This window comes from Erythranthe guttata, chromosome 14, assembly GCF_056151865.1.
Source record: "Erythranthe guttata isolate IM_541 chromosome 14, IM_541, whole genome shotgun sequence".
Classification (NCBI taxonomy): domain Eukaryota; kingdom Viridiplantae; phylum Streptophyta; class Magnoliopsida; order Lamiales; family Phrymaceae; genus Erythranthe; species Erythranthe guttata.
The window spans coordinates 21,226,022-21,240,062 of record NC_142546.1 but is presented as its reverse complement, the minus strand read 5'-3'; the positions used below and the strand labels follow the sequence as shown (position 1 = coordinate 21,240,062).

At 33.4% G+C, this 14,041-nt stretch overlaps 2 protein-coding genes across 2 annotated transcripts; both read left to right on the top strand.

Annotated features, from left to right (window-relative positions):
- The first annotated feature begins 2,156 nt into the window (after positions 1–2,156).
- Positions 2,157–5,040, top strand: HY2 (phytochromobilin:ferredoxin oxidoreductase, chloroplast / phytochromobilin synthase (HY2)). The gene is made up of 8 exons (XM_012982975.2): positions 2,157–2,509; positions 2,776–2,895; positions 3,031–3,125; positions 3,880–3,973; positions 4,061–4,192; positions 4,289–4,393; positions 4,510–4,560; positions 4,646–5,040. Exons 1-8 carry the CDS (start codon positions 2,258–2,260, stop codon positions 4,829–4,831), a joined length of 1,035 nt encoding a protein of 344 aa, XP_012838429.2. The 5' UTR covers positions 2,157–2,257; the 3' UTR covers positions 4,832–5,040.
- Positions 5,041–8,337: 3,297 nt separating this feature from the next.
- On the top strand, positions 8,338–10,683 carry LOC105958968 (scarecrow-like protein 3). Its single transcript, XM_012982974.2, has one exon. It carries the CDS (start codon positions 9,110–9,112, stop codon positions 10,505–10,507), a length of 1,398 nt encoding a protein of 465 aa, XP_012838428.2. The 5' UTR covers positions 8,338–9,109; the 3' UTR covers positions 10,508–10,683.
- Positions 10,684–14,041: the final 3,358 nt, after the last annotated feature.

Below are 14,041 nucleotides of genomic sequence, written 5' to 3'. Positions count from 1 at the left end.
TGAATAAAAACTTATACATGTTTATATAGAGTATTTATAAATATATCCATATACTGTTTAATATTTACACGTTTCCCCCAGTTCCCGTATCTTCATTTTTTGAATATGCCGTTTCCATGTATCCGTTTTCCTATATTGCCGTTTCCGTGTTCGTGCTACATAGGTTGTAATTAATGAAAACATTTTTTACTTGTTACCAGTGTTATTGTTTTTTGCGACATATAACTTCAAAAGAAGCATAATTTGCCGTAGTCATTACAAGAATGGTTTTCTTTTTGCCTTGAGAAAAATTTGTTCTCTTCAAGTGCTTTTAGTTTGTGGCGATTATTTTCAAGATACAACGATTAAACAGATCCATCCAGAGAAGTAGAACAAAAGATTTTGAATCACAACGAACTAAATGCATTTTACTAAACACGAAAAAGAAAGTCTTAACTATTGCAACAATATGCAATAAAACACATTGGGTGTTGAGTGGTGTAATTACTGGAACTTGGGGGCATATTTATAATTCTTAGGAATTACGTGCATCGGATACAACTCTTAGGAAATTGAATCGATTAGAGCAGGCACCTTTTGGATGATAAATGTTTCTACTCATGTGACATCCTCACATCCCCGTTGCCAATTCACATCCAATTAGCTAATTTATTTTATTAATTTGGAAATAAATTGAATTAAATTAATAATTGATCCAAAATTAGCCCAATTTGAGCAAACACGACCCACGACACAGGGCCCGAGCGATCGGACGATAGTTGTGCGCCTGTGGCTTTTACTACTTGCTCACACTTGGCACGGATTTGAGCATGCTAACTCAACTAGGGGCTATACCTTAGTGAACTCGTTTGCAATATTTAACAGGTAGTTTATTTTCCAACGCAAAATAAGTTGCTTTACTTTTTTAGGTTTGTTTGAAATAGTTTTACTCAGTGCATCAATTTCTCATTTTTTCTGATATCAAATTTTGGGTTCTTATTTTCAGTTTTTCTTTTAATTAAATTGAGAAATAAAGTCAAGTTTATTCGAATTTTGAAACCATCCAAAACAACCAAATCATGCTAAAGGGTATTGGAAAACAATTGTGCATATTAACTGTGAACTTACAAGAACTATAACATCAAGATTGTGAACCCCGGCTATGAACTCTCGAATTGGTTGAAATTTTTAGAGTGAACTTTTGAACATTGTATTAAAATTTCTTCAAATTGAGTGGTTTAATAAAACATGGCATTAAACTTGTGGTTATTGATAACATGACTGTAAAATTTGAAGCGAACTTTAGCATATTAAGTATTTTTACAAAATATGGTAATGAACTTCTAAAAATTCAATAGAAAACTTTAGAAATTTGATAGGAACTTGTGAAAATTAATAGCAAACTTGTGAAAATTTGCAAATATCAATAGACTTAGGTCACACGCCTCAATTGTTCACGCAATGCGCATGCATCGTTAACAAACACACCGGAATAATGTTACGAACTTCTAACTAATAAAAATGCGGGATTATTGTTTTTTTTAAAATGGATGAAGAAGTAACTTTTATCATAAAAGGAAAGGATAAATTACACCTACACCCCTGATGTATGTTAAAATAACTTTAAAGTCCATATGGTATCGGTAATTACAATGACTCCTGAAACATTTTTAGAAACCTTAACAGAATAATGTATCGGATATGTTATTCCGCTAGAGTTCTAACAAACTATTAGTTTCAGGAAGTGCTGGAAACAACATAGAGCTAAGGGGTGACATGGCTCCCCCAACAGTTCTTCGATCCTTATTATTTTATATAAAATTTATAATTTTTCGTCTATAGTAACACTAACAGCCCCGCAGAAAATAAATATAGTGCATATTGGTCCTCGGAACATGAAATCTTTGTTCCGTTAATTGTTTCAGGGTTGTGACTATAATTATCAATACCACATGGACCTTAAAGTTATTTTAGCATACCTTAGAAGTGTAGGTGTACTTTACCTTAAAAAAAGTGTATTCCCCAAAATAAAGGTGAAGTGATCTAGAATACATATCGAGGGGCGTTTCTGTAATTGATGATATTTCGAGGTGCAAAAGTGGAATATATGCATTCCTCCTCTTCCACGTGTGACGTGTTTAAGCTGTTACCGTTAATTTATTTATTTATTTATAATTTAATATTCGCAATTACCGAACAGATTACACACACTGCACTGTATCAGTTTCTCTTCTTCTTCTTCACCGAGCTGAAATCGATTCCGCCTGCTTCACAAAAAATGGAGTCGTGTCCGTACAATTTCCCCTCACTGAGAATCATCTCAACTCTGAAGAATCCTCTTCTACAGCGCAGAAATAAAACCACCTCTAATTTCAGTACGCTAACTCGCAGCGCTAGATGCTGCAGTATTACCAGTACGGCGGAGCTCTCGACGGCGGAAGAAACCACTGCTTTCTCTTACAATAAGTTCGTTCGCTTCGCTTTGGAAGAAACCAGAAAGCACACACAGTTAATTCCTTCTCCATTACAGGTGTGAATTGAACACAGTTAGTTAATTCGCTTTTTGAAAGATCAGATTTTTAGGGTTAGCTTGATTCTATGAACTTTGGGAGTTGTGCCTTTTGGTTTCTCAGATCTGCAGTTTTAACTCTGCCAGCTGTGAATTTGCCATTTCGAGTTGCGTTTTTCAAAGAGACTATTTATTCATTTTTTATTATCAATTTATTATATCTATAGGAAAATGAGTTAATTGCTATTGATTTTAGTCACTGTATGTTGCACTGATTTTTTGTTCAGGACAAGTATAGTTGCTTGGCTGCCATGGATGGGAAAACAGAGCTCCAAATGCACTCTTTCGAAACACCGAAAATTAGGCTGCTTCGGAGTTTGTCCGTTGAAGGGAGTGACGGAATGCAGGTTCGTTCGTTTACGCACGTCTATAAACGTTAAGATATTACTAGCTTACTTGCAGGAAAATCGGAAGTGTATATATATACTGCTGCCATTATTAAAATAGTGGAAAATAAGTTGCTTATGTGCTCTGTTTTGCAGGTATTGGATTTTGCCATCTTCCCAAGAGCAGAGTTCGATCTTCCGATTTTTTGTGCCAACTTTTTCACCACTGCAGTCATGAATATAATTGTACTGTAAGCAATCTTATTTCCCTTCTACATAATGGAGTAATAGACTAATTGAATATAACCTTTCTTTACGGGTGTAAAATTTAAAAAAAAGATAATCACTTCATTAATGGTTCTGAAATCGAAAAAGTATCTACAAAATGCACTACCTATTGATTTTTTTCTGTACTCGTGAGAATATGATTTCTTGGTCATCTTTCTTTCTTTCCTTGTTTTTACGGTTTTAGTATTTAGTTATATTGTGAAAAAATGTTGAATCGTTTACGATGGAGTTGTGTTAGACGTAGATATGTAGATAACCGCTACCGTACTCGAGTCTCGGTAAAATTATTTTTTCGTTTATTTTAATGAAATATATTTCTTCAAAGGATATAGCAATTCCGGTAGTAGTATTGTAAAAGTTCTTAAATTGCATGTATTTCTGTAATTACAGCTGACTAAACTACTGGCGAAGCACACGAAGTCAACATAAGATTAATTATCTCCCGTCTTGAAGTTTTCTTCTCATTTCTATAGTCTGTGCAATTACTACCAGACTAGTTAAGTTTCATTGAACGTTTACGTAAAGTTGTCTGAGCCGTAATAATTTTACAAGTCCCCGAAGATTTGTCTGATGTGTTGACCTAATTTCGATTGAGTGATTGTTCTTCGTTTGGCATATTGATCTGTGCTCTGTACTTTCCCTATAGACCAAATCGTTCGTGCAGATAATTGATACTTATTAATTTTATTTATTCATTAAGTTTTTTCACACTTTCAGGGACCTCAACCCATTACATGATGTAATGATCCAACAAGATTACAAGGAAAAGTACTACAAACAATTGATTCGTCTCGGAATTAAGTACGCCGAGGTGGACATTATTTATGATATTCTTGCATTATGTATCTTGTAAGACATCTAAAATGAGATACGATGATTTAACACAGATTTCGTGCAGCTTTTGCCGTGGGGAGGAAAACTTACCAGCGAATCGATAAAGTTTTTCTCACCAATCGTAATATGGACTAAGTTTCCTTCAAGCGAACAGAAACACGAAATTCTATATTCTGCTTTCATGGATTATCTCAAGGTACATATGATGTTCTACTGCAGCATGGATAATACACTTATTTAGGTTAGATATACCGTAAAAAAATTATTTATTATTATTATTTTTTTTTGACAGTCATGGCTTAAGCTGATGGACGAGGCTTCAGCGGAAACTGATGTTTCTCGGATTAGGTTAAATCTCGAATCACAGCATAAGTATCTCACATGGAGAGCGGAAAAGGTACATGCATGCACCACCTCTTTATTCTTTACATCTAAGTTGACAAATCATTTTTCTTTTATTTTTTTAATAAATAAATCTTGAAAATTTCTAAATAAAAAAAATGTGAAAATCAGGATCCGGGCCATCAAGTTCTGAGAAGATTAGTCGGGGAGACTCGTGCAAAGGTACCGATATCATATATCGAAGCATCAAAGTTTCTTCTGTCCGACAATTAATAATTTACTATATTATATTTTAATTGGTCTGTAGGAAATAATCAAGAGTTTTCTGTTCAATGGAGTTGATGAACTGGGAACCAAGACATTCACCGATTACTTCCAAGAGTATAAGTGCGATGACGGGACTGTAAATCAAAAGCGAAGTATGATCGGAAAATCATTCGAAAGTCGGCCATGGAATACAAGAGGGGAATTCATCGGTAACAATTTACGATAAAACATGTGCACTGTTATATCACATTCTCAATTTTCTCGAAGCTTCGAGCCGCTTTTCTACATTATATATACTTTGTGCATATCGCCTTGTGTTGTACTTATTCATTAAACTGTTGTAGGCTGATGTAACTTTATGGAAGCGTTTAACCTCTGCTACAAATTTTGTATGATTAATAATTATAGTAAAAATCTTTTGGTTCTTTTTTTTAATTTATTTATCATTTGGTTTCTTATCATGTGAATTCTTGGAGATGTTGATGGTAATTTATGTAAGAACTTGAATTCTCTGAGAACCAAGAGGATAATCGAAAATTTGATGTTTATTTTTTGGGTAAATTACGGCCATTTAGGAAACTACAACCACGTATCAAATATGAGGTGTTTTTTCGTAGTCTGATCTTATCTCATGGGGCCATAGCCGTAATTTACCCTTATTATTTTTTTTAATAATATTATTATTATTTTTCAGCATAACTTAGATTGTATGCGGATGGAATCCAAATAATTTATGGGCCAATGATCCTTGTAATGCTTCTACACTTTCCAGTTCTATGAATATTAACTTTAGGAAGAAAAAAAAAATCTTTAGAAATATGTATCCAATAAAAATTATTGTTGTGTAGTAGCATTTGTATGTATATATATATATATATGACAGTATAAATTGTTTAAAAAAAATAAAATAAAAATTGTACACATCCATAAAATTTTAGAGCTTTGCAAAAACTGCTAGGTTATTGGAAATGATGTTACTATCTGAAAAGCACAGTTTCTGAAAACAGGTAGAAAATGCAGAACCTGAGCCATATTTGAAGAAGCCAACAACTATATATATATATATATATATATGACTATACATACAACAAAACTCTAAAAACATGTATAAATTTATTTCCTAAAGCTTTCCAAGATTCTTGATTTTCTGCTATCTCATCTGTACATTAGTACACTGTGATGAACTGCATGCATTTCTTTACCATAAATAATGTATCAATTCCCTAACCTTAACTCACCTTTCTCTGGAACTGTTAACTATAGTTGGATTGCTGATGTCATTATTTTAGTTTATGACATACTAAATAAACATGAAACAAATCTATAGTTGAAACCGATTGAGAATTAAAGTTGGTGATAAAGATGCCAAACTCTACGTAATTTAGCCGAATATTAACTTATCTTCAAATAATAATTAATAATTTATACATTAATTGACAACTTATTTATTTATGAAATTAATTTTATTAATATTTTCAACAATTATATATTTTTAAATTTTTTTTTACGTATATATTATTTATTGTATTCGTACCATTAGTTCAATGTACTATTTTCTTGAACGGAAGCTCTTAAAGCATCAATGATATTTAACAATTTTTTGTTGAGGTATGAGAAAACTATATGACAAGTTCTAACAATGTTAAGAAAGGGTGGGACGAAATTGATGGTGATATGAACTTCAATAAAAAAAAACAAGCGACAATTAAATCATATTTTATTAAATCTTCATGGATTTGTAAAATATGCATTATATCATGTAAAATTATTATTTTTTATGCATTATTAATTTATATATTTTATTGAGTTTCTTATAATTTTCTTATAAATAACGGATTATTAATTTAGCATGTTGTTCTCGAGTCGGGACAAAGAAAAGATATTATTTAAGCAAATTTATTAATTCATCAAGGTTCTAGTGTATATTGGTCAAGAAATTAAAGAAGAATGCAACGTGAAATGTTTTTCAATTTATTATTATTATTATTGTTATTATTATTATTATTATTATTATTATTATTATTATTATTATTATTATTATTATTATTATTATTATTATTATTATTATTATTATTATTATTATTATTCAAATTAGGTAAAAAGGAGGTGGGTGAAGAAGATATTGAGATGGGTATGAAATCTTGGAATTGTGAATAAAGTGAGGTTTGGAATTTGGATTGTTGTTTGAGGCGGCCCTTCATTTTCTAAGGGGTGAAGATAATAATTCTCATTTAAAGGTCTGTTTGGCTGTGCTGCAGAAACACAACAAAAAGCAGTGTTTGGAGTTATGTGTTAAGAGTTTCTTGCAATCCCCCCACTTACATGCACTATGGCACAAATCTTATGCCTCTTTTTTTGGCTTTGTTGCTTCATATTTGGAACTTAGTCATTTTTTTGAGAATATTTTAGACTTTATTCACCCCTTCATTCCCCATCCAACTTATGTCATGACAAAAAAAAAAAAAAAAAAAAAAAAGAAAAATAAAATTGATGCTCCATGGCATGATGGTAAAATATGAGGAGTATAAATTGAAATATCATGAATATAATTCAGAATTACTCGGACATAATTTATTCGATAAGGTAAACTATGCATGGACAGTAAGATAGTTTATTCGTTCTTTAAGCTATGCAGATTGGTTCGAGCTCGAGCTCTATTGATATGAACAAAAAATCAAGCTACTCAAGTTCAATTAGTGTTCGGCTCGATTAATATTCATTCCGTCTCGTGGTCTCAATTGATTATATCGAATCAAACTCAAACACCACTTTAAGAGCTTAACAAATATTGAAACAAGTATTTGTACAAACATTCCACTCGACTTGGTCCGTTACACAACGATCTAATGTCTCGTAAAAGTCGTGTCGAACTTGTTTCCTTTTTGTCCTTTCGCCTAAAATGTCAATTGTGGATGTTTGAAATAATTTGTACTGGTAACATTTTTATTTTTAATATTAATTATTAATCAATTGAATTGTTAAATAATACATAACACATTTAAGAAAATTATATGAACTATGTGCAAATGCATGTCATTCACTATTTTCCAAATAAATGGACTATTACTTAAGTTAGATAAAATAGTACATCGGGACCAGCAAATTCTATTAATTTAACGAAATATTAAATTATCGAACTAATAATTGCATACGTTTTTATCGAGTGGAGTCCAAAAGAAATTATTACTTAAACGAGATTATTAATTTATCGAGATTCCACCGTATATTCAACTTTAATACAGTAAAGTAAAAATGCTCTAAATATTTTGATTTTATTTAAATTTCAACTTCATACAAGTACTAGGAAAACAATTCCAAATTGCACATTGTTTCTCATTTTTTTTCCCCAACTGCACTTCCCAAGTCCAAAATTGTGTTCACAAAGACTTTAGACTGTGTTTGCTTGTTGACAAAATGAAAAATATCTTCAACGAATATATAAACTAGAACCCGACAAATTAATACATAATAAATTAATAAATTCGTTTAAATAATAATTTTTTCTGATCCCAACTCGGTAGAAATGTACCAAATTATTAGTTCGATAATTTATCAAATATGTAAATAACAATATAAATAAAAAAAAAAAAAACAATTAATTTTTCTCATTGTAATTTCAAATATAATAATATTTTTTAATGAAGTCAAAGGTCAACAAAAGTCGGGGACACTTGTTTCTTCCTTAAAACAGAACACATAAAAACAGTTTAGCTGACCGCCGGAGGATAAAACCAAGCCACCTAAATTCCTCGTAACTCTGCTCTTCACATTCATACATTCCGGTCAAGAAAATAAATAAACACATAGAAATCACCGCTCCAAAAAAATAAAATATTATTATTTTAATCTTCTTGAATAACCGATATAGAGGAATTTCCTCGGCCCAAGTAAGGTTATTCCGCCCTTGAAAACAAGCGCGTCACCGTCAAATTTTATTTTTCCTCCCCATCTGAGGAGATAATGACAAGTGATGATGTCCTCGAACAACAAATTTTGAAGACAAAGGCCCCTCTTTTAACTTTTTTTTAGGGGCAGAATGTATAGTACAAATTTTGGCTCTTGTTTTTCGTGTAAATCCATATTCCCTCTCTCTCTCTCTCTTCAGGCAAAACGACACCTTCACCAGTTTGCGACAAGAAAACTCCCTAGCCCTCAACGGTGACTACTCTTTCTATCTCTCTCTCCCTTCAATTTGAACCTAACCCCTCTCTCTCTCTCTCTCTCTCTCTCTCTCTCTCTCTCTCTCTCTCTCTCTCTCTCTCTCTCTCTCTCTGTGTTCTGTAAGAAAACTAAGAGAAAAATTTGATCTTGGTTGGGGCTTTTTCTGGGTTCTTGATGAATTGAGAAACCCTGAAAGGAATTTTGAATTCTCGGCCTGGTTAATGAGTTCTTGTTATTTAGTTTGATTCTTCGTTTCGAGGTAAATCGGTAATTTAATTTGTAGTTGATTTCAAAAAAAAAAAAAAAGGAGTCTTTTGGGTATCTGTTTGTGGAATTTTGTGAAATGTTTCAAGAAGACGGATCATCATCAATAACATCATCGCCACTCCAAATGCTCCCCATGATGTCACTCTCGCCCGGCATGACGTCACCGTACCCATGGCTGAACGAGCTCAAACCCGAAGAGAGGGGGTTATGCCTGATCCACCTCCTGGTCACGTGCGCGAACCACGTGGCGTCGGGCAGTCTCGAGAACGCGAACATCGCCCTCGACCAAATCTCCCACCTCGCCTCGTCGGAAGGCGACACCATGCAGAGGATCGCGTCGTACTTCTCCGAGGCGCTTGCGGACAGAATCCTAAGAACGTGGCCCGGTGTCTACAAGGCCTTCCACTCCACAAGAATCCCGGATTTAGCAGAGGAAACCCTTGTCCGGAAAATGTTCTTCGATTTCTTGCTGTTTACTAAAGTGGCCTTTGTGATTAGCAACCAAGTTATTGTGGAAGCCATGGAAGGAGAGAAGATTGTCCACGTCATCGATTTAAACGCGTCCGAACCAGCGCAGTGGTGCGCCCTGATCCGGGACTTGAGCGCCCGGCCCGAAGGCCCGCCCCATTTACGGATAACGGGTATCCATCAACAGAAGGAGGTTCTTGAAAATATGGCTCATGTGTTGACCGAAGAAGCCGAGAAGTTGGATTTGCCGTTTCAGTTCAACCCTATTGTGACCAAATTGGAGAATCTTGATTTCGAAAAATTGCGTGTCAAAACAGGGGAGGCGTTAGCTATTAGTTCGATTATGCAGCTGCACACTCTTTTAGCTCCCGATAGTTCAATTAATAAGTCACCGTTGACGCCGATGAACAACGGTCTCAACATTCATTTGCAAAGGGTTGCGCATATGAATCAAAGTACGTTGAGGGAGTTGCTAGAGAAGGACGTTTTGGTCAATGACTACAGCCCGAGTAACGACTCGGCTTCTTCGTCGAATATCGAGAGCTTTCTTGGTGCTTTGTGGGGTTTATCCCCGAAAGTTATGGTGGTGACGGAGCAAGATTCGGACCATAACGGTAAGAATTTGATGGAGAGATTATCGGAGTCTTTGTACTTTTACGCCGCGTTGTTCGATTGTCTGGAGTCGGCGCTGCCTAGGGTTTCGGTGGAGAGATTGAAGATGGAGAAGATGCTGTTGGGAGAGGAGATCAAGAATATTATTGCTTGTGAAGGGGTGGAGAGGAGGGAGAGGCACGAAAAGCTCGAGAAGTGGAGGCGGAGGTTCGAGTTGTGTGGTTTTACTAATGTGCCCTTGAGCTATTACGGGATGTTGCAGGCGAATAGGTTGATGCAGAGCTGTAGTAATTCGGGAGACGGGTATAGGATTAGGGAGGAGAGTGGCAATGTCGTGATTTGTTGGCAAGATCGGCCGCTTTTTTCGGTGTCGGCTTGGAGAATTAGGAGGTGAAATATTATATCTTGGCTGATTTGATTTATTCACCTTGTAATTTGTTCATTCCTCAATTTTCTCTTCTTGTTTTTTTTTTTTTATAGTTTTTGTAGAGGTGGATTTGATTCTGTTTGATGTAAAGATTTTTTTTTATGTGCAATTTGAGATGTTTGTTTTAGTGTTTTGATGTCTTATATTGTGTTTCCCTGTCTGAATGCTTTCAGCCTTGGTTGATTGTTGAATGTGTTTGAGGATCAAAATTAGGGGTGGTGATTTACTCAATTTGGATCGGATTTGGTTCGGATCCATGTAGATCGGATTATTTTTTGATCTAAAAATAATCGGATTCAAAATCAACCTATATGAATAATGAGGTTTGATATCTCTAGTTATGTGATTCAAAATCGGTTATACTCAATTTTCACACTTACACATCTTCACGCTCACATCTACATACTACAATACATTTTCGACACACACTCCAATACATTTTTGACACGTACATAATACACACACTCCAGCATACTTTTCTCACATACATAAACAACACTCCAATACCTTTTTCACGCGCACACACATATACACACACATATACACACACTTTTCACACATACACTCACACTTTTGACACACATATACATATATACACACACTTGGACACTCGGTAAGTTTATGGATGGGGATTATCATCAATATATATAGCAAAATATCAAAATGAACTGAAATTTCAATTTTGTCGTTTAAATTGAACTTTACTTTGTATTAATTTTAATTCAATCATGTGCAACGCACGGGCCAAAAATCTAGTTTATATAAGATTATGGTGACAAAATAAAATATTGAAGGGTTAAGAAATATATTTAAAAAAAAATTGGGGAGGGGGACAAGACTAATATTAAAAAAAAAATTAACTACAAATTATCTAATTTTTTTTTTCTTGGGCCCCCCAATACCTCTTCATAGCCGTCACTGGTAATTACGAAATTGCCACACACTAAGTAATTGCAGAATTACCATTCATCAAGTAATTACAAAATTGAAAATACTACTTAACATCGTAATTAAAAACTTTCACTCAAAAAGTAATATTAACAAAAAGTTGTCGTTCAACATTAATCAACAGAAGGTCACTCACCAAATAAATTTCACTTATCGAGTAATTATAGAACTGCAATTCAACAACAATTACAAAACTACAGCTCAACAAATAATTAAATAACTGATATTTAACAATAATTGCAAAATAGGTACTCATCAAACAATTACAGTACGACCAGTCAACAATAATTATGGAACTGCCATGCACCAAATAATGAGTCACAATTTGATTTCTCATAAGACGATCGACTTAAAGCTTTGATTTATTTTTTCAAAATAAACATTGTATAAACTATATGGTTAAATTTTAAAATCATTTTAAAGACCTATTAATTATTATTTCACATAAAGGATTGATATGATCAATCAAATTAATTCGATTAATATATTTGCATCTCTTAAAAATATTATCACTGTATAGCCCAATACTACATCTCAGCTCGTAAATTTTCATTTATTTGGGCCGAACTTTTTTTAATTGGGCTGAACTTTTTTTATTGGGCCGAAATTAAGTGATTATAAAATTTTCCAAAATATAAGTTTTAGAAAAGGACAAATTGTTATGAATATTAAATTAATATAATTTTTTCGGGGAAAAGATAAATCATTATAGGATACCAGGGGCTTAATTTCATTTTGAATCCTTGAAATATAGTATTTTCGTACTTTGCACACTTAAAAAAAATTAATAGCACTTTGCACCATAAAAACACAATAAATCTTTCACAATGCACCATACATTGAATAGTTAAAATTTAATGAGGGTAATTTTGATTTGTATTGATTTTTTTATTTCTAGGGTACAAAATAACAAATTAAATTGTTAGTTTCTTCAACCTCCGACATAAATTCGAGCGTACAAAATTAAAAAATAAAAATAAAAATAATATCAACGAATTACTGAAAAAACTAACAGTTTCTTACAAAACAAATAAATCTTCTCACTAAATTATTCGATTGATAGATCTTTTATCTTATTAATAAAAGTAAGGTTGCTTCTGGTAAACCCTAGAATTTTTTTTCCCGTTCATATGATAGTTATAATTGTCATTTATTTATTTATATTTTTATTATTTTATTTCATTTAATATAATCAAGTTTAATAAATTCATTAAGTATCCAGATTTTTTGACCCCAAATCTACGTATCTTATTAATAAGAGAAAGGTTGCTTCTGATAAACCCTAGGAAAATTTCCCCCCTCATTTGATAGTTATAATTATCATTTATTTATTTAATTATTTATTTTTATTATTTTATTTCATTTAATATAATCAAAAGTTTAATACATCCATTAAGTATCCAAAATTTTTACCCCAAATCTTCGTATTTTATTAATAAAAGTAAGGTTGATTATAGCAAACCATATGAACTTTTTCCCGCTCATTTAATAGTTATAATTGTCATTTATTTATTTTTATTATCTTATTTCATTTAATATAATCAGTTTAATTAATCCATTAAGTATTCAGATTTTTTGACCCCAAATCTAAGTATCGTATTAATAAAAGTAAGGTTGCTCCTGGTAAACCCTATAATTTTTTGGGGTAATATGCCACACACCCCTTAAACCAAACTTAATTAGATATGAGTGACAAACTCAAATAAAATATTTTAACTACATCCCTATTTTAAAATAAAAATTGATACACATCCTTTGATTTTTATTTAACCCAAAAATACCCTTACAATACCTAATAAAAGTCACGTGTCTCTTCTTTTTCTTATTTCTTTCTCTCTCTTCCTCTCTCTTTCTCACTCACGCCGCTCGACCGCTCAACATATCACGTTCTGGTCTCTCTCTCTCTCTCTCTCTCTCTCTCTCTCTCTCTCTCTCTCTCTCTCTCTCTCTCTCTCTCTCTCTCCCTCCTGATCTCTTCTCTCTCACACACGTCCCCCTCCCTTCCTCCTTTTTTTTCTTTTCAATTATACTGCGAATGATGAAGGCTAAGATGGTGGTTATGGTAGATGGCAGCGGATATGATGGCGGCGGTTATGGTAGGCGACGACGACGGCTATGACGACGCTCGGTGTAGGGATTGCATCGGGAGGCTCTGTGATGGCAGGCTCGTTGTTTGCTTGCAACCCACATGGATGAATCGTGAAGGTGGGTCTGGGTGTGGGGGGTGGAGAGGGGGAGTAGTGGCGGTGTTGGTGGCGGCGGATCGGATTTAGGGTTTGTTGGGAAAAATTTAAGATTTTTCGATTTAGATGTCTACAGATGTCTATGAGTGTCTATGGGTATCTATGGTGTCTGACGGCTAGGGTTGAAAGAAGTTAGGGTTTCAAGATGTCTATGGGTTACTACGGATTACTAAAGATTTCTACGGAATTCTATAGATGTCTACGGCAAAAAAAAAAATTAAAAAAATCATAATTTTCAATTTATCTTGAAAATAAGGGGAAAATAGAGTTTATATAATGAAAAAATACGAAAAATGAAAATAAAAAAGAA

What these genes read in the sequence shown, in the direction of transcription:
- LOC105958968 (XM_012982974.2), top strand. Translation starts at nt 9,110, where the DNA reads ATGTTTCAAGAAGACGGATCATCATCAATAACATCATCGCCACTCCAA.
- HY2 (XM_012982975.2), top strand. Translation starts at nt 2,258, where the DNA reads ATGGAGTCGTGTCCGTACAATTTCCCCTCACTGAGAATCATCTCAACT. An exon ending in TAATTCCTTCTCCATTACAG is followed by an intron (nt 2,510 to 2,775) that starts GTGTGAATTGAA and finishes TTTTTTGTTCAG; the next exon opens with GACAAGTATAGTTGCTTGGC. An exon ending in TCGGAATTAAGTACGCCGAG is followed by an intron (nt 3,974 to 4,060) that starts GTGGACATTATT and finishes GATTTCGTGCAG; the next exon opens with CTTTTGCCGTGGGGAGGAAA.